Source organism: Aspergillus terreus, genomic scaffold (genome assembly GCF_000149615.1).
Source record: "Aspergillus terreus NIH2624 scaffold_3 genomic scaffold, whole genome shotgun sequence".
Classification (NCBI taxonomy): Eukaryota; Fungi; Ascomycota; class Eurotiomycetes; order Eurotiales; family Aspergillaceae; genus Aspergillus; species Aspergillus terreus.
Window position 1 is genome coordinate 627,612 of NT_165926.1, and position 25,719 is coordinate 653,330.

General features: G+C 51.7%; 9 protein-coding genes across 9 annotated transcripts; 7 read left to right on the forward strand and 2 right to left on the reverse strand.

The window, feature by feature from the left end:
• Positions 1-321: 321 nt before the first annotated feature.
• ATEG_02104 (phosphoinositide binding protein ATG18) lies at positions 322-1,779 on the forward strand (the record flags this gene model as incomplete). Its single annotated transcript, XM_001211282.1, has 4 exons — positions 322-373; positions 431-585; positions 687-846; positions 902-1,779. 4 exons carry the CDS (start codon positions 322-324, stop codon positions 1,777-1,779), a joined length of 1,245 nt encoding a protein of 414 aa, XP_001211282.1.
• An 808-nt stretch (positions 1,780-2,587) lies between these two features.
• On the forward strand, positions 2,588-3,913 carry ATEG_02105 (tRNA(Phe) (4-demethylwyosine(37)-C(7)) aminocarboxypropyltransferase; the record flags this gene model as incomplete). The annotated part of the gene is made up of 1 exon (XM_001211283.1): positions 2,588-3,913. One exon carries the CDS (start codon positions 2,588-2,590, stop codon positions 3,911-3,913), a length of 1,326 nt encoding a protein of 441 aa, XP_001211283.1.
• Positions 3,914-4,783: 870 nt separating this feature from the next.
• On the forward strand, positions 4,784-5,408 carry ATEG_02106 (uncharacterized protein; the record flags this gene model as incomplete). Its single annotated transcript, XM_001211284.1, has 2 exons — positions 4,784-4,942; positions 5,133-5,408. The coding sequence occupies 2 exons, from the start codon at positions 4,784-4,786 to the stop codon at positions 5,406-5,408; spliced, it is 435 nt and encodes a 144-aa protein (XP_001211284.1).
• A 297-nt stretch (positions 5,409-5,705) lies between these two features.
• Positions 5,706-6,542, reverse strand: ATEG_02107 (nucleobindin SSP120; the record flags this gene model as incomplete). The annotated part of the gene is made up of 4 exons (XM_001211285.1): positions 5,706-5,728; positions 5,802-5,836; positions 5,896-6,361; positions 6,422-6,542. The coding sequence occupies 4 exons, from the start codon at positions 6,540-6,542 to the stop codon at positions 5,706-5,708; spliced, it is 645 nt and encodes a 214-aa protein (XP_001211285.1).
• Positions 6,543-6,927: 385 nt separating this feature from the next.
• On the forward strand, positions 6,928-9,144 carry ATEG_02108 (uncharacterized protein; the record flags this gene model as incomplete). The annotated part of the gene is made up of 1 exon (XM_001211286.1): positions 6,928-9,144. The coding sequence occupies one exon, from the start codon at positions 6,928-6,930 to the stop codon at positions 9,142-9,144; it is 2,217 nt and encodes a 738-aa protein (XP_001211286.1).
• Positions 9,145-9,658: 514 nt separating this feature from the next.
• On the reverse strand, positions 9,659-12,074 carry ATEG_02109 (DEAH-box ATP-dependent RNA helicase PRP43; the record flags this gene model as incomplete). The annotated part of the gene is made up of 3 exons (XM_001211287.1): positions 9,659-9,787; positions 9,840-11,706; positions 11,773-12,074. 3 exons carry the CDS (start codon positions 12,072-12,074, stop codon positions 9,659-9,661), a joined length of 2,298 nt encoding a protein of 765 aa, XP_001211287.1.
• Positions 12,075-12,843: 769 nt separating this feature from the next.
• ATEG_02110 (protein arginine N-methyltransferase) lies at positions 12,844-15,520 on the forward strand (the record flags this gene model as incomplete). The annotated part of the gene is made up of 3 exons (XM_001211288.1): positions 12,844-13,510; positions 13,584-14,971; positions 15,206-15,520. The coding sequence occupies 3 exons, from the start codon at positions 12,844-12,846 to the stop codon at positions 15,518-15,520; spliced, it is 2,370 nt and encodes a 789-aa protein (XP_001211288.1).
• A 1,622-nt stretch (positions 15,521-17,142) lies between these two features.
• ATEG_02111 (UNC45-central domain-containing protein) lies at positions 17,143-19,778 on the forward strand (the record flags this gene model as incomplete). The annotated part of the gene is made up of 2 exons (XM_001211289.1): positions 17,143-17,223; positions 17,355-19,778. The coding sequence occupies 2 exons, from the start codon at positions 17,143-17,145 to the stop codon at positions 19,776-19,778; spliced, it is 2,505 nt and encodes an 834-aa protein (XP_001211289.1).
• A 1,937-nt stretch (positions 19,779-21,715) lies between these two features.
• Positions 21,716-25,478, forward strand: ATEG_02112 (glycerophosphocholine phosphodiesterase; the record flags this gene model as incomplete). The annotated part of the gene is made up of 4 exons (XM_001211290.1): positions 21,716-21,851; positions 21,914-24,736; positions 24,795-25,195; positions 25,251-25,478. 4 exons carry the CDS (start codon positions 21,716-21,718, stop codon positions 25,476-25,478), a joined length of 3,588 nt encoding a protein of 1,195 aa, XP_001211290.1.
• Between the last annotated feature and the right edge of the window lie 241 nt (positions 25,479-25,719).

Genomic DNA, 25,719 nt, shown 5'->3' on the forward strand with positions numbered 1-25,719 from the left:
TACAGCTTTTCCTGCACGAAAGACTCGCGTTAGACGCTCGGCGCGACATTATTTTGACCTTCAGGACATGCGCGGCGACGATCGTCGGTGACGGAAACGGTCCTGTGATGGGATCTGCCTTGTGAACCCCTCTGTCTTCTCTAGCCACACACGCTCTCTTCTGGATTACGCCTGCATATCCTCACAGCTTCATGAGTCTTTACTTTTCGTTTTAAAGCTCGTCGGCATTATATTATCTCCATATCATTATTGACCTCTCACGGCTGCGGGGCGCATCGAACCAGAAGTTGGGACGTCATCGGCGGATCTACAACCGGCAACATGGCAATGAACTTCGTCACGTTCAACCAGGACTACAGCTATCTGGCTGTAGGTAAGAATTTTCCTTCTGCTGTGCGATGATTCTGGGATATCTCTTAACTTGGACCAGCCACCTCGAAAGGGTTTCGCATCTTCACAACTGACCCTTTCGCCAAAAGCTACGAGACGAAAGAAGGCAATATTGCGATCATAGAGATGCTCTTCTCGACATCCCTCGTCGCCCTGATCTTGTCTCCTCGTCGCCTTCAAATCACTAATACTAAGGTTCGTAGAAGCGTCCTCCCAAAGACAAATTTTAGCAGTTTTCGTACGACTTCAATAAGACAAAGAGTGCATTCTGATATGTTTGTTTCCTCTCTATATAGCGCCAGTCCACGATATGCGAGTTGACGTTCCCTACGACCGTACTCGCGGTCAAGTTGAACCGGAAACGACTTGTTATTGTGCTAGAGGACCAGATCTATCTTTATGACATCCAAACAATGAAGCTCCTGTATACCATTGAAACGTCACCGAATCCGAATGGTAAGCCCGCGCACTCCATCTTTATCAAGATCTGGTTTCATATTGACACTTCTAGCCATTTGCGCACTATCGCCTTCGTCGGACAATTGCTACCTTGCGTACCCTCTTCCACAGAAGGCACCGCCCTCGTCTTTCAATCCTCCCTCTCACGCACCTCCTGGATCGACTCACGTCAGTCCGACTACTGGGGAAGTGCTGATCTTCGATGCTTTGAAACTGGAAGCGATCAATGTCATCGAGGCGCATCGGTCTCCGCTGGCGTGTATCACGCTGAACAGTGACGGGACACTGATAGCGACCGCCTCCGACAAAGGAACTATCATCCGGGTCTTTTCTGTTCCCGATGGCCATAAGCTCTATCAGTTCCGACGAGGTTCAATACCATCGAGGATATATAGCATGTCGTTTAACACGACTTCCACTCTTCTTTGCGTCTCGTCCTCCACGGAAACCATCCACCTTTTCAAACTCAGTCACCAAACCTCATCTCGAGAAGGCTCTCCCTCCTCAGCCCTCTCTCGCGAGAGAGCTGCGAGTCAGAGTTCGCTCGGTACCTCGCCCGACCCAGACGACCCGACTGATGACATGGAGTCTTCTGAAATTGCATCTCGGAAGCATAACGGCACTCTCATGGGGATGATCCGGCGGACGTCGCAGAATGTTGGCAGCTCGTTTGCTGCCAAGGTTGGGGGCTACCTCCCGAAGGGCGTAAGTGAAATGTGGGAACCTGCGCGGGATTTTGCATGGATCAAGCTCCCGAAAACGAACCAGACAGCAGGGGCGAATGGCAATGCTGGGTCGTTGAGGAGCGTGGTTGCAATGAGCAACAACACGCCACAGGTCATGGTGGTGACGAGCGATGGGAACTTCTATGTTTTCAACATAGACCTTTCGAAGGGAGGAGAAGGGACCTTGACGAAACAATACTCGTGAGTATCGCTGTCTGGTGTATTATGTGGCATTTACTGACGAAATGAATCAGCGTGCTCGACACAAACGATAGGTTGGGATACTCGGTGACGGATTACTAGATATGACTTGATACCACTCTTTCACCGCTTACGTTCGTTCTGATTTCTTTGGGCGGTATTGTCATGATGAGCTTGAGTTTGTTGTCACTTCCAAGCGCCCAGTCTCTTCTCCATGGCGTTGAATATTTGGTGATTCTCTGTGTTGGACCATTCCATCCTGTGGCCACCCTCTGCATTTAGCAATGGCTGTGCGTTTGTCGTCTTCACCTCGATGCTGCTATCACTTCTATAAGAATCCACTTTGATAGTATAAATACTCCCACTGTCGGATGCTATCTTGTTATGACGTCAAACAGATCTCCATAGATCTGAGATTATATAGCACCCCGTAGTGTAAATGCGCAAGCGCCACTATGGTGGCTTGCTATCCCAGTAGCGAGGCTTAGAGTGAGAGTGACAATATGTTTGAATCTCTTCTCTATCCACGGACTTTGCCAGAGCAGATTGTTGAATTTATAGTCACATGACCGAGGAGCCGGGGAAATGTGGGTATCAATTTGGAACAATGTCACCTTGAGTGACGAACTTGCGTACTCAGCAAAATAAGGGAGATATATCAAGCAATATGATCTGATATAATCTACCCCCAAGAAGAAGGTCGGCATAATACCTCCTGGAACTGAAACGTCTATCGAAAACGACATGCGGACGCAATAGCATTTGAAAAAGGACGAGAAATTTGGGTTCTGCATCTACGCCGGAAATAACACATGGATCCTCAGCACAGCGAGAGTTCAAACCCGCAAGGAGAAGTCAGGAACTCCAATAACCGTCGACATGACGACAAACGACCACCGAAGAAGAAAGGCTTGAACCCACTACAGCGGGCGATTCAGGATTTTGTAACGCATCATCTCCCACCATCTCTACTTTCTGACCACGGCGTATCACCAGATGCACTGTCATCGTCCTTTCCGAAGAGATTTTCCATATATGAGCCCATGCTGCTTCTACCGGTCAATGCGTTTGACACTCCGCCGTGGAGCACGGTCTACAAGGCCCTCAGTGCTGAACAGAAGGAAGCACTCTACGCGACGATAGCGCGAAATTTCAGCCGACAGCGCGTGACGCACGTTGCCATCAATGCACCTATCGTGCTTACCGACATGCAGGGGCAGGAGAACCGCATGCGGAGTCCCGTGGGGTTGATTCCGCTCTACGGGGACTTCGGACCTGTAGCCTCAGGGCAGGCAGAAGACGCGCAGCCAACGGAAGACGACTTCCAACGAGCGTTCTGGGTGCGCACTGTGCAGATTCGTGGCATTGAGCAGGTCTGGGCGCCGCTGCATACGATGTTCTCTCGCGGCAACATCACGGAAAAACTGCGTATCATGGGCCACGAAGGCACGTTTGAAGGACTGGATGAGCCATCTCTGAGCGGAGAAAGAATTGGAGACATTGCCGTTGTGGATATGTATGCGGGCATCGGCTACTTTGTCTTTTCGTATCTGAGACGCGGCGTCCGGCGTGTCTGGGGGTGGGAGATCAATGGCTGGTCGGTTGAAGGCCTCCGGAGAGGCTGTCTAGCCAATGGGTGGGGCTGCAAAGTGGTCAGGATTGAGAGCGATGGCAGCTTGAGCGAACCGCTCCCAGATCTGGTTGACGGCCTGCGCGACACGGACAGAGTGGTTGTGTTCCATGGGGACAACAAGTATGCGGCCGATATCATGCGTGAAATACGTGAACTCATGCGGGACCGGCAGTTGTGGAACAGTATCAGACATGTCAATCTTGGCCTTCTCCCGACATCGCAGGATGCCTGGGATAGTGCGTGTAAGACGACTGACGTTGAAAAAGGCGGTTGGATCCATGTCCATGAGAATGTGGATTTCCAGCATACCGAAGAGAAAAAATATGAAGTGACTATGGAGGTTGCCAGGCTGCGATCCCAAGCGATGGGTCTATCTCAGGTCATTGAATCGACCGCCATTTGTCGACATATCGAACAGGTCAAAACATATGCTCCTGGGGTCATGCATTGCGTCTTTGATATTGAGCTACCACCTCGTGGGATGTTCTCGGATCAGTTGATGTGAGCTTGACCCGAACGACGATAGTACGATGACAATGGAGAACTAGACAAGTTGAAATTTCCATGAAGGGATGGATATATATAGCTCCGGCACAAAGCGGATTTCACTCTTCATTCTACCACTCGTGTGTCTATGTGGATGGTTGATGAATTATTTAAACAGCTACTATTTGAGACATACATAAATGGCTGAAATATATTTTAGTAATAAGTTCGGCTGATGGAGCCCAAGTCAATGGGATTTGTATGTTTGAACTTGAGCATGCTTACACGAGAAGTCACAAGGGCTCAAACGGAGGCCCCGGATGCAGAATGACGTCTGATTCATAGTGTCCAATCTGAATAATGCATTCGGTCTCAGCTCACCGTATCTTGCCAAGTGTAGAAACCAGAAAGGGAATCTGCAGATCGGATGTGTGGATCTGATTCCGCCTGTAGAGAGGATGGGCGGGAGAGCCGGGTGGTCCATCTTGTTATGCGAGAGAGAGAGCCTTCGGGTTGGTGACTGGGGCCACTAACTACTAGCAGATCGATATCGAGATCGTGGGTTCCTCAGATCGACATGGGAGCGAACGAGCTTTCTCCTTGTTCATCAGCCTCGATTTGATCCAACCCGGATATCAAATAGTCACTCCCTGCATATATATACACTGCACGTACGTATGTACAGGTATTTCCTCAACAGATTGTGCCATCTTCAAGATAGAAGGATTTTCTTATGGACATACACACTGATGAACTCAGGTCCCTGTGGATCCCTCCTCTCGGCAATCGCATGTCGATCTCGGTTACACATATGCCTAGTACTCAGGTACATACCTAGCTTCCATCAACTCTGCGTGTTATTGGGGTTGCGACCCATCGAGGATCCAGAATGGACAGGACAGGAACTGAACAAGGAAGTGAAGCCCCATCTCTCTTGTCGGTCCCCCAGGCGAGCTCCTATCCCCGGTCCACCAGGCGGAAGACGCATACATCGGAGTACATGGCTTTTGAAGCTGTCCGCGATTGCGTAAACAAAGCTCTCCTGAAGGTATAAATGTGACTCGTCCAGCTTGAGCTATCTGTCTTTCTCTTTCTACAAAGCTCTACCTCCCTCTACCTGCGGCTTTCTTCCATAACGCATACTTCAGAGTACCTTGCTTTCCTCAACCGTCAAGTATGTCTGCGTTCTCTCCCCTGCTCCTCTTGATCATGATTCTAACTATCACCACAGAATGCAGTTCAAGTCCCTCTTCGTTCTGGCCGTCTCCCTTGTCATGGCCAACGCCGACTACATTGTCGGAAACTGCGGTGACGCCAGCGGTACCGCCCTCGCCGCTACTGAGAAGGCCTGCTCTGTTGTCAACGGCCAGTACTGTGGCGCTGCTACCGGTGTCGGCCGCTGTGTTGTTGATAAGGCCGAATGGGCCAGCTTCCAGCAGGGCTGCCCCGACAAGACCTTCCAGAGACCCGGTTCCTACGACAAGAGCACCGCTGAGAAGATCGCTCTCTGCTAAATTGGTGGAGGAGTTTTGTGATGATATGATGTTGTGGTATTAGAACATAATAGATAAGAAACGAAATTATGTTGGTATTGGTCTTATCTTTGTGCATTTACCGTATGGACTGTATGCCTTCATGCCTGCCAGGTTGACATGTCCTATCCGTTATGAACTGGGGTTTTGATGCGAATCCCGAAGTGATTGCATAAACCGCAACGGACTTTCGACCGGGCAGACCATACGTTTTCTCGTTCATCCTAGGGTGATAGGGGCAGTTTTGTACACCGATATGGTTTTGGAACAGAGGGTACCTTAGTATGTGGCTTCTGGGTTACCTTATTTAGTTGCCTACTCCGTAAGCAAGCCTCTATCTCATTGAGTGATACTCTACGCTGTGGAAGTACCTACATTCATTAAGCAGGCCCTGTGAGACTGAAAAGCAGCTATATACATACAGCAAGAGAACATTATATGTACACTGTTCTAAGCCCCTTTCCAAAACTTCCGGGGAATATTGGCCTCAACGATCTGCATCCGCTCCAACGCCTCCAGTCTATCCGCCGCCGCATCCTCCTCGTCGTGTCTCCTGAAGTGTTCGATATCCTCGGGATGGTTGAGCTCCTCCTCCGTAGAATCTTCACTATGATACTTCTCAAAGTGATGGATCTCATATTCGTATTCAATATCGCCATGGTGGCCTGGCCCAAAGCCAAAGTCCGGTAGACGAGTACCGCCCGAAACAAGACGCATCCAGTTGTCGCGCGAGATGACACCAGTATTCGTAGGGTCAAACAGACTGAACACCTCCCGCACCGCTTGTTGTTTGCGCTCTTCACTCACACCCGCGTTTGATTCATCGTCAAGACCGTAGGTTTTCCGGACCTCGTCTGCTGTCCAGGCACCGGAGGAGTCGTAGTCGTGAAGGGTGAAGAAGGATGCAGCATCGAAACCATCAACGTGGTGTTCCTCTGGAAAAGATGTCATTCATAAGCGGTTGGTCGCTTTCCAAATCAAGCTCAGATTCTTACCCTGCATGTGCCGTACCGCCCAGTCTGAAGAGGGGTTCTCATTGGAATGTGACCCATGGGCATTCGCGATACCGCTCAGGGCGAGTAGAGCCGCCGTCAGGGCGATGGAGCGGGCAAACATTGTAGAGGATAGAAGGTCCCAAACTCGATCAACACCAGAAAAGAACACACCAAAATAAATTAGACCAGAACAATAGAGGGATTAACACACGCGATTGACGTTCAAACTCGACGAAAGATACCGATGTTGTTCATTATCCTCGATCGACTCCCCGTCCGCTAGCTTTCTGTTTGCAGCGTTTGCACTTGGCCCGTCAACGAACGTACGACTTTTGCCGACGGGACCAGAATTGTTACCTACCATCACCACACGCAACCCTGCCGCTTCAGCTCCCCCACCTTTCTCCTTGGTCGGTGTAGGGCATTGGGACCCGGACACTGTCCATCGAACCCATTATTTACTTCCACCCGTTATAACAACTCCATTCGATGGAAATGTCGCGGTAATGCAGCGCCTTTGGTCCCGCGCCGCTCCGGCGCAATCATCCTGCCGATGCGTCTCTTGCCTGAGCACTGGCGCAAGCGGCATCACATCTCGCGCAGCGTCAGCAGCGAGCAAGAGACGCCTCAGGATTGGAAACTCAGTTACAGCGCTGTACACCAGCATCTTCGCCGCGGCAGCTTTAGCGGATGCCCAAGCGAAAGACAGACGTCGCTTGGAATGGAAGGAGAAGATTGAGGCTGTGAAGGAGGAGGTCAGTGAGTTAGTCGACGAGGAACAGCGTATTCTGGCGGCGATCATGTCGCGGCGGAAGAAGAAGGTTTTCAATGGCACACTACAGATCCGGCAGTACAGCTCTCTCGCACCGTCAATACCCGATCGATTCAAACGGCCTCTGTCAACCGCCGCTCCCTCGCCTCGCCTCGAATATACGAATGCCGGAATCAATGACGGTACGGATGATCTTATGGACGAGCTCGACGTGGGCCGGAATAACAACGAGGGGGAGAATTTCGCCAACGGAAAGGAAATCCCGGACATCAAAGAGTTCATTCCAGAGACGGAAGACCCATTAGTGGAAGGTACCAGCAAAGATGCTGGATTGGGTCTAGAGGATGACACCATACCAGACTGGCTATCGTTCGACTTGGTGCGACAGAAATGCATACGGAAACTTGCAGTCAAGCAGCTAGCCATTCGGTTTCTGCTCCGTCCCGCAATCGCACACAGTTACATGGGTCTTCGGATGTCGTACCACTTCGACTATACGGTGCCCCAGATGAACGTGAATGACCTGATTGAAGAGCTGAACTCGCTCCGGAAACGGATACGGCAATTGAAGACAACGAAGGATGCGTATATTGACGATCTCGCACAAGATCTGCATGCGAGTAACATGAAAGAGCTCTCCAAGCAGCGCTCAAGACTCGACCAGGAGCTCCGCCATGATACAGAAGAGTACTTGGACGGGAAGATGAGTCTCCCCGAGCTTCTTTTGAGACTGGCGAACAATCTCCTACAAGCCTCTGACCCTGATCGCCCATATGCCATGAGGACGATGCTTACCACGTTCGCCAAGGCTCGTCAAAATGACTTGGGTGACTTGGTTCTGAAAGCCATGTTGCCCAACAAGTTCCCTCTGAACTCTTCTCTCATCCTGTCCATTATGCACTTCTACCGCAAGTCTAAAAACCTGAAAGGCTTTGACTTGTTCCTGGAAATGATTCGCGGTGATCGGTACCCGGTCGATATGCAACAACTCGGGTACTACAGGCGCGCAGTGATCAACGGTGTTGAGATCTCTGTTCCCCCAGTGCAGTCAGCCAATGCTGTGACCTGGTCCACACTGATTATTTGTTGTCTGCGCTTTGATCAGCCGGATCGCGCTGACGCCTACCTCCAAGCAGCGAGACAGCATGGATACATGGACGATTTCACAACACTCAACACCTACTTGAGATACTATGCTATCCGGTCTGACTGGGACAAGGGACTGCAAGCCATGAAGCGGGCTTTGGCTTACATGGCGTCATCAACAGAACATCGGGAAATCCGAATTGAACGGCTGATCGCACGCATGGTGCATCTCTGCGATGAATGTGAGCGATACGATGTTTCGGATGCCATTATTTCCGCCGCAATGGACAGCGGTTTCGACCCAACAATCGCCCAAAAGCAGAGGGACATTGAGTTTTCGGCAGACCCCGAGCTGCGTCGATGGCACGTTGCGGGTGATGCTGCTCTAGACGACAACCGGAGCAAGCCCCTCTGGGAGAGAATCTATGCCTTCGTCAATGAAATGAGCCAACAGATAAACAGCCTATCAGAGAAACGGCCCGCCAACCAATGGCAAAAGTTGATGGATACATACTCGCAGGAGGTACTATCAGCCGTGCACTCTGGCATTCCTGATAAGTACAAAGTTTCGGGCAGGACACACGGAGACAGCTCAAAAGAATTGCTCAACGCAACTGAGCAGGAGAAGGGCCAACCAGACGAGTCTATCGCGGATGTTCAGCAGCAAGAGATCAACTCGTTGAAGGACGAGGTGGCGCAGCTGAAGCGGATGGTCTTCGAGTTAACAACCAAAACCGCGAGTAACGGCCTGGATCTGCCCGAAAGCTCATCTGTCGATCTGGGACACCTGAAGACGCAGCTTTCTACTGCTAGGCCGGTTCCCGAGATGACACCCCGAAAAAAGAGTGTCCGGGTCTACCGATGATAACTCGAATGCACGGGGGACAATTGCCCACCCGCGTCGATGGGTGGGAATGTATACAGAATACCCCTTAGAGGGCTCTTTCTTCGATCCATTTTGTTCTTGATATTGTTGATACCTGACTGGACTGTATATTATTACGACTGAATTAGACTTGTTTACCGAATCAAAATTGGTAGTATGAACGAGGTTGGACTGGAGTCCCTCTATCTTTCTCAACTTATGTGTTGAAGATTATTCACAGACTAGGTGCATAGAGAAGCACTAGGAGTGTAGGTGACATTCTACTACTTAGTCGTACCTCGTTTTGGTACGGAAATCCTTAGAGAGAAGCGCTGTTCTCCATATAGTCAACAGCCCAATCACCTGCAGTCTAAGGCAACAACTCGGCAAGCAACTAAAGGTATTATTGAACCAGATGAAACACATGACGTTGTCTAGATCGTCTCTATAGATAGGCATAAGTGGTATGGCGAATAACAGGAACAATAACGTCTATTTGCAACAAAGAAGAGATCTATCGTCTTTTTCCCGAGTCGGCACGCATCTTTTCCTTCCGCGACAGCCTTTCGGCGGCACGGAGAAGAGCAGATCGAATTTCACCCTTGGGGAACGTGGAGATATCATAATAAGTAGGGGCAATATCCTGAACAGTTGATTAGCCAAACAACTTCTCTATGTCGCGGGGGTCGACTTACAATGAGCCACTCAGGCTTGACTGCAGTAACAGTTCTGATATAGTTCTTTGTGGTCAGGACAAACTCATTGTACAGAACCCACTCGGCATCCCAGCCCAGAACAGTCGACGGGTGCAAGAGAACGTTTTGATTGTCCTTGATGGTGGTGTACATGCTCTTGCCTTGAGACTCCTTCTTGGCAACCTGCATGAAGAATCCGGCGCACAGCGCACGGCGAATGTTTTCATAGTATTTCTTGTCCTCAAAAGGCGTCGAAACCATTTCCAGTTCCTCACGCTCCATAATCCGCAGGAGTTGCATGCGCACATTATCGGCTGATTGGAGGGATCTCAGCGAAAGGAAATGATCATGACACCATTGTTTGGGGTTCTCTTGCGCCTCGGGACTCTTGAACGCATGATAAACGTTGAGAAGAGACAGGTGGTCACCATCAGGGTGGGCAAAGAGGTTCTTCATCTCATCTGCGCGCTTACGCTGGGAAGCCGGTCGCACGAAAACGTTTGGCACCGAAAGTAAGGCCGTGATGGAGAGGATCTCGTTCGAGCAGTAGAACTCGGGAGAGCTGATCAGCATGACCGCGAGCGCAGGGTCGAGAGGGAATTCGGACGCCAGACGACCCAGCTGTGTGAGGTTGCCCTCATCGTCGAGACAGGCCAGATAATTCAGCTCTTCCAGAGCTCTCATGAGAGTCTCCGGCGCAGGAGGGTCCATTAAATCGAAGTGGACCAGGTCATCAATTCCAAGCTTCTTCAATTCCAAGACCGTGGACGACAGGTTGGAACGCAGAATTTCGGGATAAGTCTGGTCAATCAACTCTTTCTTGAAGGCACCTTCGGTATAGAGACGGAAACACTTTCCGGGGCGGGTACGACCAGCACGACCAGCACGTTGCTGTGCAGACGCCTTGGAGATAGGAGACACGAGGAGGGATTCCACACGAATGCGAGGGTTGTAGATCTTCTGCTTAGAGAAGCCAGGATCCACAACATACACGATACCATCAATGGTAAGAGAAGTTTCAGCGATGTTGGTGGACACAATGACCTTTCTGCCAGGGCGACCACCCGGGCGACGGGGACCGGGTGCGGGCTCAAAGATGCGCTGTTGCATGTGGGGTGGAAGACTACCGTACAAGGGATATACCTTCAGCGGCCCGGCATCAACCTCCCTCACCATTTCATCTGCCTCCAATGAAATCTTTCGGGACGCATCTTCGATCTCTTCTTCACCGGTCAAGAACAGAAGGATATCGCCGTCGGCTTCCGTGGCATGAATTTGCAAAACAGTGCGAATAGCAGCTTCCACGTAGTCCTGCTCGGGCTCGGGAGTATAGAAGATCTCAACCGGGTGGGTACGACCAGGGACTGCAAGCAGGGGGGCGTCGTTGAAATAGCGTTGGAACTTCTGCGCATCCAGGGTGGCGGACATGATAATGATCTTCAGGTCAGGCCGGCGCAGCACAACCTCCTTCAGAAGACCCATCAGAACATCCGTAGCCATGGTTCTCTCGTGAGCTTCGTCCAGAATAATCGTGCTGTACCGGTTGAGGTTGTGATCGTTCATGGCTTCTCTCAAAAGCATACCGTCGGTCATGTACTTGAGGACCGTCTTGGGACTGGTCATGTCTTCAAAACGGATACTGTAACCGACTTCCTCTCCAAGTTTGACATCCATTTCAGCAGCGACACGCTGGGCGACGGACATGGCGGCCACACGACGGGGTTGGGTACATGCGACCATCTTGCGTTGGGTCTGGGGCAGGTCGTCGAAAAGGACAAACTGGGGGATCTGAGTCGTTTTACCGGAACCAGTCTCACCGACGAAGACGAGGATCTGGGATTTCTGGTATAACTCTAGGAACTCATCTCTTTAGGATAGCAGTTAGACAAAACTCTAATCTTGTGGCTTTTAAAAGCATGGGGTGAGAACGAACCTCTGCGCATGGACGGGGAGATCGCGACGAGTCTGCAAGATTGAAAAGTACTTGCTAGAGAACGGTTGGTTGTTGAAAGGATTGAGATCTCCATCCTCGATCTTCTTCGCCTGAGCGGCAGTCGTTTGGTGTCTCTTGACTTTGGCGAAAGGCGAGTCCTTATCCAGCGTGCCGTCAGAGCGCGACTCGTCCGCATACATGTGAGCAAGATACGGATTGTCCCTGGGGTCCGTTTCGGTCTTGTCCATCTTCTGACGTTTAGCACGGGAGCCGTCTTCGGAATCCGAGCGCCGATCGACCATTGCGATTGACGGAGAAAGAGGAGAGGAAAGATGTAAAAAAAGTTGGGAGGGCGAGGAGTCAATGTGCCTTCTCCGCAGTGATTTTTCGATAGCGACAGGAAAAAAAATATGCGCCGCGATCGATAAGACCCCGCTGACCGCCTTTATCGCCACCGCCCAAGGATTCTGCCGCGGAAAACCCCACTGTTGGAAAAGGAAAAAGAGAATCAGAACAACATCGGCGGCGGTTATTATTAAACCTTCTCGCTCAGGCAAGGGACTTGCTTCCTAGGGATCTCGTGTCTCAATTTCCGACAGAGGGGTGCATACGGTCCTTCGCCAGTCCTGCTGTGCTCTCGTCTTGATTTCTGCTCCTCTGTGCTGCCCTGGATTGAAGAGTAACCACACAGAAGCACTGACTGGGTTGATCGACGCTCGGTTCATCTGATATGCACAGCTAGTCTTCCTTCGATCCAAAGAGCTCTTCGTCGCTTCAACCATCTCGTCTGGAACTTTTTTCTCTTTTCACGTCTACTTAGAACATTCCAGTTCGTACAAGAACTTATCCCCCACTATCTTGACAGCTTTCGGTATTGGTCTGGGCCAACCTTGATCGTGAACAACCCCTCTTGTGCCTTGACGCGATGGATTCCTTCAATCCCGAGGATGCGCCCCCGGCCTTTTGCATTGGCCAACATGAGAGAAAGAGATTAGGGCCGGTCACTGCGCAGGTCGTCCAGGCGGCTCATGAGAGTAATGTATGCAGTTGTGCTGAAGACGAGAGCGAGCGATGTCTCCTGATCCTTTCGCTAATATTCCCACTGTGCAGTACGATATGGTCACGTCGCCTATAACGACTCCGCATTTTCAATCCCGGGTTCTTGGGCTTCTTTCATCCCATCTGTCAAACGCACAGGATGTATCTTTCGATTCCACCGGAACTTTGGCCACAAGCGATAACACACAACCGCTGATTATCCCCCCTCTGGCTCCAGAAGATACTCACTTAACTCCCAATGACGCTATGACCCAGTTGGTCGGAGTGACCAGTTCCTGGATTGACATGTGCTCTCCTGATCCCTTGATCGCGGATATTTCACGCCAAGTGCTCATGCTGGAGGTTGCCTACGCTGCATTCTGCGGTATCGGATACGTTGTGATCCCTGGACCCAAACTCCACCATCGAAGCATGCACTCTGAAGGATTAGTATACTATGCTAGGGCAATCCAGGATGCTATCAATGTTGCTCCTTATCTCCAATTCCACATCTGGTTACGGACTGTTGATGACCCCGAGCTTGAGAATGACGAAATGGGCGATCTTGCGCCACTGGCTCGACTCGAGTTTCTGGAAGATTGGGACGACGGTAACACCGCTAAAGTAGACCCGTTTGGCACCTGGGATGCGTGGGACACGATCAGGAGAACCTGTAAATATCACTCCAGGCTTTTCGTAGGTAAGAATGGACTTCCTGCCCTTGACACGATGTCATATGGCGGACTTTTTGCTAAAGCTATACCTTTTCCCAGCCCTCTCGCTGCCCAAGCACCTTCCTCCCATGTCTGTCCAATCACGCTGGCATTCTGAGCCCGTCCACCTACTTACTCTCGATGCCAATTGCTTTATCAAAAACCAAAAGGGATACCCTGTGCTGTCTAAGGCTCATCAAGCGCTGATTGCGCGGTTTATGCGTCTCCGGACTGCTCCATGGATCCTCCTTTGTGACGTTGGGCCCATTCCTGGTGTCGAGGCAAATGACCCCTCTGGGACCACTGTGTCTAATGCTCCAGGCTCCGAATATCCCAGCTTGACACAGTCCGCGGCTGGAAACAAAAAGTACTACGACCCAACACCCCACTTATCGTATATGAGAAATCTGCAACAACGCCAACCCTCCCGAAGTGCCATCGAAAGATTTGGTGTAGGATACCAAGATTACCTTCAAGCACCGTTGCAGCCGTTGACAGTCAACTTGGAGAGCATTACCTACGAAGTCTTTGAGAAAGATCCTATCAAATACGAGTGGTATGAGCGAGCTATTGCGAAAGCTCTATCTGATTGGTCCGAGCAAAAGAAACCCACCTCGAACCCTGATGGACGGGTCGTCGTTGCGGTAGTAGGTGCGGGTCGTGGTCCCCTGGTCACCCGGGCGCTCAAGGCAAGCGCTGAAACGGGGGTCGACATTGACCTCTGGGCGGTAGAGAAGAACCCCAATGCCTTTGTGCTCTTGCAACGCCACAACGAACAGCTCTGGGGTGGAAAGGTCACACTCGTGCAGTCGGACATGAGAAGCTGGAAGGGACCTAAAATCGCAAAAGCCACATTTGATTCGCCACCACAGGGGCCTATTGGACAGTCCCTCGGCATTGACGACTCGCTGCTTTCTAGTGAGGCCGATCAAAGAGACTCTTGCCAGCTGACTGATGCCGATGTTCGTCCGCGCTCCACCGAGCTCGAGCCTACCACGATTGATATCGTAGTGTCTGAGCTGTTGGGCTCGTTCGGCGACAATGAATTGTCTCCAGAATGTTTGGACGGCATCACTCATCTTGTCAATCCTGTCCATGGTATCTCCATACCTGCGTCGTACACCGCTCACATTACGCCCATCGCGGCACCAAAGCTTCATGCTTCTGTCATGAACCAGGCAGTTTCTAACCCAGCGGCCCCGGAGATACCGTATGTTGTTATGCTACATGCTATTGATTATCTTTCCACGAACCAGCCCCCGGCATCCACGTTCATGAAACCCGACGGAGGTATCAATTACAGCAACACCATTCGGTCATCTATCTCAACTCTTCCCGGAGCGGAAACACAGATTCCTTTTGTTCAGACTGCGTGGTCATTTTCTCACCCCAACAAGCACATACCCGAGCAATCGTCCTCTGCATCAACTATCCCCAATTCCCACAACGTGCGTCGCACGCGGTTGACTTTCCCTATCCAGAACCGCGGCGTTTGTCATGGTTTGGCGGGCTACTTTGAAACCGTTCTCTACCGGGACGTGGAGCTCTCTACTAATCCTGTGACAATGGAGGCAAAGAGTGCCAACATGATCAGCTGGTTCCCGATATATTTCCCTCTCAAGGTAACCGCCCTGGAGCACCGACGGGTCGCTCGATAGCAATAGCTAACCGTTGAGATGCAGACCCCCCTGAATATTCCTGACAATGGAGAAGTTGTTGTGACGATGTATCGACAGACAGATGACCGCAAGGTCTGGTATGAGTGGATGGTGGAAGTTTACGCGCTGGAGAGGCCCATGGAGCCGGCGGCACCGGAGTTCATTGCCCCTGTCATGAGCGGCGCCAGAGCTGTCTCACCGGATGCTGATAGTGGTAAGAGCAAGGATAACAGCCGTTCATCACCGCAGAAGGTGAGAAGCAGCTTCGGTGCGGTACGACGCGTCCGGGTAGGGATGAGTGAGTTGCACTCGAGTATCAAGGAGGGCTGTCTCATGTGAGAGGGGTCCTGGTTTAGTGGTTTCTACCATGCACTGTCTACAGAGCATCACATTGTTTGCAGGATGGTGCTGTAAGCTGACTGCACTCAGCAATAGTCGAAACATTACTGATGCATGATTCGTCTTTTAATTTGGTTTTATTTTTTATTAGGCTATGAGTCTTGGGGGTCCCCAACGACCTATATTGTAGTCTATGACCGAAGCCATCGTATTCTGTAGAACATTCCCGATCGTCCGTATCTGCCGGAGAGTATTTTGGGTAAGCGAGCTTGTTGGGGTGTCAGTGTACGGAGTACAGGCCTATGCATTATCTGGTGAACAGGAATTCCTATCGGAAGATAACCCGTGAAGCCGTGGAAGGATTACGGCATGCTACTTCGGAGTACTGAATCCAGGTCACGCCGAAGAAAAAGCAAAGAGGAAAGGCTGCAGATCAATAATAGCGTGACTAAATATGGGCAGTGGAGGTCTTGGACATTCTCCTAAGCAAGGTCTAGGGTGGATGATGCCGGTGGGCAACGTGATGCCGTGGAGCGTGGTGGTTGGTAGGAGATCTACTGGTACAGTATGGGGTGGTTTACCTCACGGAGTAGATGGAAGGGCGGTTCCTGTGTTGGTTGTCGCTCTCTTTTATCTTCATATTGATAGTCTTTCTGCCGTGCATACCTTGCGCATGTATACACTATATGTAGATGGTAACTTCCAGACACCCATCGCCAGGATATAGTAGATATTTCCCATAGAAACCCTTATCAAGCATCCATAGTTGGTGATCCAAAGGAGCTCCGGAAGGAGGATGACGGCGCCGAGTCTCGGTCTTACCGGGGTCTTACCGTACAGAGGTTACTTCGGGGGGACCTCTCGCAGCGCTGGAACACAGGGCGCAACTGGTGTAACCACCCCGTACTCCCCAGCAAGAAATCCATGATGCAGTCATTTGTTCATGTCAGCCATTCATTCATTCATTCACTCCCGTCCTTTTGTTCCCCTCCGATCATCGTCAGCATCGGAGGAACAAAAGTAGAAAAAAGAATTAGCACGGGCCGGACTAACTAACTATGTACAGTACCTCATCCTGAGGGGAAAAGCTGCAGATCTCTATCGATCAATCATGAATATCAATTAATTTATCAATCAATAATCAAAATCGCAATCATCGCCACTACTACTAAAGTTACCGGCTTTCTTTTTCTTCTCTCTTTCTCCTCTCTACCTCTTCTCTCTTTAAATTCATTCTGCGACACGGGGTACCTCCGTCCTCTTCCACTGTGTCCCGCCTTCTGATCTCCATGACTATATGTCGATTCGGTCGCGGTCCTATCCCTAGCGGTCGTGGGATGACAACTACTGCGCAGTCCTGAAACCTCTTTTTTAGGAGACCCCTTCGATCGACTTTCTACGATATACAAAGACACCTCTCTCTACTGTTGTCGACAGTCGGCGATCGTTACCTGGCGTCATCGAAAGAAAAAGAATCTCGGCGGAAGGTCGCTTCCGAATCTTTACTTTTTTTCCGCTTGGAATTTCTCCCGCTTATCTCGCTTCGCCTCCTATACATCCGACCCCGTTTCTCGTACTTATCCCTTCCCCTCCACAGCCCGCCTTCTCGTACAAGGCTTGAAATGGTTCACTCAACGGGCGAGGAACGCGCTGTACATTTGACTCGGGAGGCTGTTGAGTTAGTCGATGCCGGTCATCGGGAGGTACGTGTCACACCGTTATTTGACTTGAATCACACGCGCGCGCGCGCCTTTGACATTAGCCTGTTTTTTCAATCCCCAGCAGCGCTTTGATACCCTGAAACTCTACTCACCTTTCTCTGATGTAACCACAGGCCGCCTCTCGCAATCTCCGAGAAGCTTTGTCCTTAGCGCCAGAAAATCCGACAGTCAAAGCCGCCTTTCTGAAAATCCAACAAGACGAGGAAAATGGACACCATTTGTTAGATCTCTGTCGCCGCTACACGTCCCGCAAGGACGAAACCGCCGGCAAGGATGCCGCCCTATACCTTCGCACAGACGGTCTGAAGCCGCCGGAAGAAGTCGCCCTAGAATGTGTCAAGCTATTGCTGGCTCAACACCCCCACGGCCTGTCCTCGATGCAGGATGACATTATCTCGGGCTTGGTACGACAGAATAAGAGCGTGCGACAGTTCTTTGCCAGTCGACTTCAGGTGTCGGTGACCACTTTTTTCGATGAGATCTACGATCGCGGAGATGGCGCGGCCGTGTGTCTGGACACCGTCGTCTTGGACCATTCTGTCTGGCCGACAGAAAATACCCGCCTCCACTGTGAGCGCGAACTTTTCCAGCTGTTCATTGCCAAGCTCATGGAATCGGGTCACGATTTGGACGGTCGCTCCCTGAAAGGCATTGCGCGACTGCTTGCAGTTGATGCGCCGAAATTGCAGGACCTGGTGGATGATGAGGGATTGGACGTGGTCCTGTCTTCGCTCGATCACCGGCTTCCGCTTGATCTGAGGAGCCAAGCGACTCTGGCCACGGTCAAGTACCTCGAGGCGTCCAAGGATACGGGGGAGAGGCGATTCTCGCAGCTGGTGACTGCAAAGCTGAGCAAGGCTCGTCCAGACGACTTGATCGTTGCTTTCTCGGCTACGGCTGCGGTCTTCCCCGTCGTACCGGAAGTTGCAGCCACTCTTTTCCTGTCCGATAAGTTCATGGCGTCGTTGGCGCCTATGACTGCTAGAGACCCGAAACGTCGGCGGGTGGAGGTCTCGGTGCTGGAATTATTCAATGCGGCATGCATCAACAAGGCATGTCGGGAGGCCATCTCCAAGAACTTTTCGGACTGGCTCTCTCATGTACTATCGAATGGCACTGACCAGGCATCCGAATTGGCGGCAGTGGTTCTGGCGAAAATCCGGGCATCCGAGAAGGATACCTCGGAAACAAATGGTAAGGCTCTGGGAGATGAGACCAGAGTCCCTGAGTTGGTTGATCGGTTTAAGGAACTGATGTCAAAACGAAAGGGTGAAAATCTTCAGGCCGTAGTTGAAGGTCTGGCGTACTCTTCTGTCAAACCTGCTGTGAAAGAGCAGATTGCAAAAGACCCTGTCTTTCTACGAGACCTGATCCGCGTTTTACACGAAAACCTGGTTGATTCGTCGGTGCTCTACGGGGGCCTCATGATTTTCGTGAATATCACCCAGTTCCTCCCGAACTTAACCGAAGAGCAAAAGAAGATGTCCCAACTCAAATCCTACGCCGAAGCTTCTCCGGACGCGCGATCCGGGCCTGACCCTCTCGCGAGTGATGAGAAAGTTATTGCTCGCTGCACCGCGCTCGTCAACGCTGGTATCATGCCTCTGTTGGTGGAATGTGGCAAAACCGGCATGCCCTCGATTCAAGGTCTTATCAGTAAGATCATGTTGTCTCTGTCTCGAGACCGTAAGTCACGAGGCGTCCTCGCTCAGAAGGGCGCGGTCAAGCTGCTGCTCAGCATCGGGACCCCGAGACAGGGGAGCTCTGGTTCATTTTCGAATGACGCAGTCCAGAACGCCTCGCATGCCCTGGCTCGTATCCTCATCTCGGTCAATCCTGTTCACGTCTTTCCGCCGTCCGGCTTTCCCCCGATCACGTCCGCGATCCGGCCTTTGACCGCGCTGCTGGCGGAGCCGGAAGCTACTAGTGTATCGGCGGAGCAGCCACGCGATCTCTTGCCGGTCTTCGAGACCCTTCTTGCACTTACCAATCTGGCCTCATATCCGGACGAGAGCGCCGCAGAAGCGATTGTCCGTCAGGCTTGGTCGACGGTGGAGGATCTTCTGCTGTCTAATAGCCCTCTTATTCAACGAGCTGCCTGCGAGCTGGTTTGCAATCTGATGACGTGCGAGTCGGGAGTTGCGAAGTATGCCGACGGCTCTAAGCGGGCAGCTCAACGTTTGCACGTCCTCCTGGCTCTGACGGATTCCGACGATGTGCCCACCAGACTAGCGGCTGGAGGTGGTCTGGCCATGTTGACGGAATTTGATGCAGCTGTGGCCGCCATTCTCGAGCGCCCTCGCGGAGTTCAGTTGCTACTGGGGCTCTGTCAAGAAGACGACGAAGGGCTGGTCCATCGTGGGGTTGCATGCGTGCGGAATTTGGCCTCGGTTGCGTCCGGCGATATCGGTCGACGTGCTAGAGAAGCTGTCAAGGCTCAGGGGGGCGTTGACATCCTGACTAAAGTGTTGAAGCAGTCGAAGAACACGGCTATACTTCAGACGGGGGTGGAAGCTTTGAAGCCCTTGGTGGAGTGATTCTGAAGCATCCTCATTTTATGATTTTGTCCAACTTCAGCGATGTTTATTGTTCTTGTCTGGCGCAGGGTGGGTGTTGTTGATGGCGTTCTTTTCTCATCTGGCCCTTTCCCGGCGTTAACTACACTGCTTCCTGTCCTGGCCCGGTTACGTTGTTCGTGGTTTACTTGCTTGATATGACTTTGTTTATGATGGGGGTGGATGGCGGAGTCTTTGTGTTAGCCGTAGACGGCTTTATTCAACATAGATCAGAATGGTGTAGTTTATGGATTAATTTGTCTACTCGTATATACAACACCTATAGGCGGTATTAGCCCGCCCTAGGATATGATCTCACCGGGTCATGCTCCACAGAATCTCGTCGCACTGACGAAGGACGCACTGCCCTCGGACTTGTACTGCAAGAGGAATGCAACGAAGTGGGGGATTTGCATGCTGATTAGCCAGGATAGGGAGAGGGGGCTGCTCGCCAATCAAAGTAACAAGCCATTACTGGGTTCTGTAGATGTATTGACTGGCACGGGATGTGTACTCGTGATTTCGGTGAGAAGAAAGTGAAATGTGGTCCCAACAGAGGATATCAGACTGTATGCATGGCGAAGGACGAGGACAGGTCTTGCACCAGAATATACTCCGCACAGTTGATGTCATACACATTGACAGGGGGATGCCGGGAATCTCGGATTTTTTCACAGGCCGGTCTTTGCCAATCCTCCTGGTCGAGACGGTGTCCATGAGAGGAGAATGTCCGCAGAGGCCAAATCAGCGATGGCGGAGTGGAACTCGGTTGGAGCATCTCGCAGTGCCTGGCTTGAGACCAGTCGGTGTCGCCTCTGATTTGCGTTTCACTTGCCCCGATTCCCGTCAGCCCCTCTTGGTGTCTTTGTTGGGTAAAAGTTTTTTTTTTTTTTTTTTTTTTTTTTTTTTTTTTTTTTTTTTTGACGCGTCAATGGTGATTTATGGGGATTGCAGATGTCGATAAGGGAGGCGTAGATATATTTAGTGGGAGCCACCCCAGACTAGCGGTCTCTCTACCCACTATTGAAGATTGGCATGGAATAACTAATATTATCTTCTTCTGACTCTTGTGAATCAACAGCCAAGCACACCGACTTTGGTTCTATTGACATTCTATACATTCTATTGAAATTTCGTGTACCTTACCTAAGGTAAGTATCGCAAGCGGAGAGTGTGCGGACAAATCAGAGAGCGTCCGCTCGTCACGCCGAGCGAGTCTTGTGCTTTGTTCGTTCCGTTCCGCCCATCGCCTTTTCCACTTTGCCTCCTTCTTCTCCTCCTCCTCCTGTTGCTCTCCCCCAGAGGAAAACGTGCGTGCAACTCACTCCTTTTGTTGCTCAATCGTGTCTCTCCCTATCTGTTACCAATCCTTTTTCTCATTGCCCTCTCCGTGGGTGTGACTGTCCATCCGCTCTCATACCTCATCGTCATACTCCCAAGCCACCAACCTTGGGCCTGTACAGATCCACCCTTGCTTCTCCTGGTTTGACACCCCCCAGAAATCACCCGAAACATTCGAACCCCCTTTGAAAAGCGCACGTTCCATTCCGTTGGAGCCTCACCGCATCTGATATTCGCTAGCTGTGTGGCGATCGACCCCCCACGTGCTGCCAGTACCACACATTTTTGTCCCCCGACACTATCCGTCGTCTTTCCCTCCCTCGGATTCACCATGGCCTCCTTCTCAATGTCCTCGCTATAGACTGACACATGGCGCTCCTCTTTTCGCCGTTCCTTCCAGTGTCCTTCCCCGTCTACCTGCGCATCTCGTTGTGAACAACCTGTCGTCAACTATCCATGGAGTCCTCTTCTTAAACCCCCCGATTGTGAAGGATTCTCTCAAGCCTGTCAAACCCTGCTTACAGGATCCAAAACTTTTCTGTCAGGACAGAAAGTGAGGCGACTCCTCTATCGCCATCATGAAGTTTGGCCGCAACCTGTCCCGAAATGTCGTCCCGGAGTGGAGCGCCTCCTACATCAAATACAAGGCCCTGAAGAAACTCATCAAGTCCGCCGCCGAGAATGTCAAAGCGGGCCACGACGCAGACCTGGCTGGTGAGCCATCTCTCTGATTCCGTCTTGGACCGCCGAGTGGTCTTCCTGACTCCGTCCCCTAGGATTCTTCTACTCCCTCGATCGAAATCTCGAGGATGTCGACTACTTCTATAACAAGAAGTATGCTGATTTCGCCCGTCGTCTCAAGCTGTTGGACGACCGCTATGGTCAAGGGATAAGCGGCGCCCACCGTCTTGATTCAGAGGAGGTCGAGGACCTCTTGGCCGCCTTGCTGGAACTACGCGGGCAGCTCCGGAAACTCCAGTGGTACGGTGAGGTGAACCGCCGCGGGTTTATCAAGATCACCAAGAAACTCGACAAGAAGGTGGGCGTCAATGCGCAGCAAACCTACATCGAGACCAAGGTGGATCCGTCGCCTTTCGCGTCGAACACGCGCGTCACCGAGTCGCTGAAGAAGATCAATGACTGGCTCTCGGTGCTTGGTGAGCAAAAAGCTTCGGATGATACCAGTTCTAGACGTTCCTCTATCTCGCTGAAGAGAGGCCCGTCCCGGCCCAACCTGAACCTGCCGCCGAGTTTGCTTTTGGATGTGGATGAAGCGCTGCGCAAAGATGACACCCACGTTCTGTTGGAACTCCTCGAGACGCTCAAGGCGGCTGTTGCGGAAGCTGGGGATGATGTCTTCCCCAAGGTTCTCAAAAGCCTTCTCCAGCGGTCGATCTATTACCGTGCGAAATCCTGCATTTCCATCCTAATCAGCAGGATTGAGAGTCTCGAGGAAGACGATGACATCAACAAGCGCAATTGCATTCACCGACTGGTCATCTCCATCGGCCGGGCTCAGTCTACCACAGACTCCGAGCAGTCGGCCTCCATGATTCTGGATTTCCCCTTGGAGACATCAAATTACATCACGCCTGCCGCCTTGCCCACCCTGCAGCCTCCTCGAGCTGTCGTGAAGGAGGCCGATCATCCCCAGCACTTGTATAGGTCTGACCCACCCGTGGCAACATTGCAACATCTGCTGGATCATTTGCAGCCATCCCAGCGCAAGGCTCTTCTTGCAAAGGACCTTGCTGGTCGTACTCCATTGCACTACGCTGCGCAGTATGGCTTCAAAGCCGTCTGTGAAGTAATTATCGAACATCTGCAAGAGTGGGGCATGTTTGATGTCAGCGAAGGCATTGATGGCCCGCGCTGGCAGGACAACGATGGCTGGGCTCCTCTGCATCTGAGTGTTGTCGGAGGCCATCCGCTAACCACTCGAGCCCTTCTGGACGCGGAGAATTGGCAAGGTCCGAGCCAAGATAAGTCAAGAATCCGCAAGCAAGTGTCCAAGTCCAGTGCCGTTCTCGCCTTAGCCACCAAGGCCAACTTTGTCGATATTGTTCGCCTTCTGGTCGACGCCGGAGTCGACATCAACTACCAAGACGAACAGGGCGAAACCGCTTTGCATGTAGCAGCCCGCTTCGGTCACGACATGTGCGCCAAGATCTTGCTGGAGGGTAATGAGGAGCAGAAAGCCGACACGGAACTCGCCGAGCACACGTACGCCTGGACGCCACTATTCATTGCCTGCGTCGACGGCTCTCTCAGCGTCGTGGAACTGTTACTCGAGGCGGGAGCGGATGCAGAGAGGCTTGACTCGTCTGGGTGGACCGCAAAAGAACACGCATCGCTGAGAGGCCATCTTGATATCGCTCGTCGCATTGGCGAGGTCGTTCCGGAACCTGAAGTGCCCGAGCCAGAGCCCGTGGCATCAGTTTCCACAATCTCATCCACCCAATCCTCACCCCCTTCCCAGCCTTCTTTCATGGAAAGAAAGTCCAACGGCACAGCAACCTCTGGGAGTTCTAGCCTTCGGAGTTCTGAGCCTATTAAGTCATTTGGACACCGGTATCTCACCGACGAGGCCATGATCCTTGTGAGCCTGGGCACTATGGACCCTAGAAAGCCAATGCAAGCGGTGGATCTTGATAGGATCCCACTGGAGAATGCGCATTCTACTCAGCTAGATACCGCTCTATCGATTGTTGTGACAGCATCCGGAGCTCACGGTGAGCCTGAGATCATTGATCTTCCAGTTCAAGACAATATCTCGACCGAGCCGATCGTCTTCCACGCTGCGGACCCCACCAAGGTGCGACTTCTATTCGATCTTGTGCCGACGTACTCTGGTTCGAAGGACCAAGTTGTTGGGAGAGGCGTTGCATTGCTTTCAAGCGTCAAGCCAACAATTGGCTCTCACCGGATCAATTTGAAGGGCGATTCTACAATTCCCATCATGGCCGCGAACACCCTGGAGGTCATCGGTACCTTGACTTTCAACTTTTTGATCATCACCCCGTTCAAACACCCCAATATGTCTATCACCGGTGACCAGACGTATTACAAGAGTATGAGTTCCACAATGGTGATTGGGCATAGAGGTCTGGGCAAGAATATGGCGAGCCGAAAGTCATTGCAGCTCGGCGAGAATACCGTGCAGTCCTTCATTGCAGCAGCTAATCTCGGTGCTTCGTATGTGGAGTTCGACGTCCAGCTCACGAAAGATCATGTCCCGGTGATTTATCATGACTTTCTTGTCAGTGAGACGGGTATCGACGCCCCCGTACACACCCTGACGTTGGAGCAATTTCTCCAGCTGAGCGATAACGGGCCGGGTCGTCCGCCTCCATCTCCGTCGATGAAAGCGCAACGTAGCGGTGAAAATGGCAATGTTGCTCCTCGTCCGCGGTCAATGTCTGTGGGCGGCTCTGAGTACGACCCTGCGGAGTTGAACGAAAGGATTAAGCACACCCGCGACTTCAAGAAGAAGGGCTTCAAGGGCAACAGCCGAGGAAATCACATCCAGGCACCTTTTGCCACACTGGAGGAACTGTTCAAGAAGCTACCCAAATCCGTTGGATTCAACATTGAGCTGAGTGAGTATTCGCAACACCCCAAAGGACAGTTACATGACGATCTGACCGGGATCGCCAGAATACCCCATGCTCTACGAGAGCGAAGAAGAGGAGATGGACTCGTTCGCCGTGGAGCTGAATTCTTTTGTGGATACCGTGCTTGCCAAGGTGTACGACCTGGGTCACGGGCGCAACATGATCTTTTCCAGCTTCAATCCGGATATCTGTCTTCTGCTCTCTTTCAAGCAGCCCTCCATCCCTGTTCTTTTCTTAACTGACGCTGGCGCGTCTCCCGTGGGCGATATCCGCGCCAGCAGTCTGCAGGAAGCGATTCGATTTGCGTCCCGGTGGAATCTGCTTGGAATCGTCTCGCAAGCCGAGGCACTAGTTCTGTGTCCCCGTCTGGTGCGAGTGGTCAAGGAATCTGGGTTGGTGTGTGTCTCGTACGGAACTTTGAACAACGACCCGGTAAATGTCAAGGTAAGGAGCAGCCTCGTCCGTACTCCGAGGTTTAGCATCTAACGTGTCTTAATAGCGCCAAGTCGTGGAGGGGATCGATGCCGTCATCGTGGACTCGGTCCTTGCCATTCGGAAAGGTCTCACGGAACACCAGCAGGGTGACACGCCTGGCGATACGCCAGAACCCAGCCCTCTTGCGCAGCCTACCTCTGGACCGCTGAAGGAGTCCATCCAGATCCCCGTGCTCAACCAGGCGGAGCAGAAAGACAATGAGCTTCATTTGAACCCGGAGAGTGCACTTTGACGTGACGTTGCATGTTCAACACAGTGCTGCTCTGGCTGCATGGGGTTATGATGGTTGGTAGGATTGTATATGGGTAGGACATACCTAAGGAGCTAGTTTTAACAACTAGTGATATGTACTTGAATGAACAGATTAGACCGAATAATACCAAAAGCTATGTCCATATGTCTTCGGACTCATTTTGAAAGTCGAAGGTTGTAAGTTGGTTGTACAGGGAATGCAGCGTCCGTCACGTGCGCCG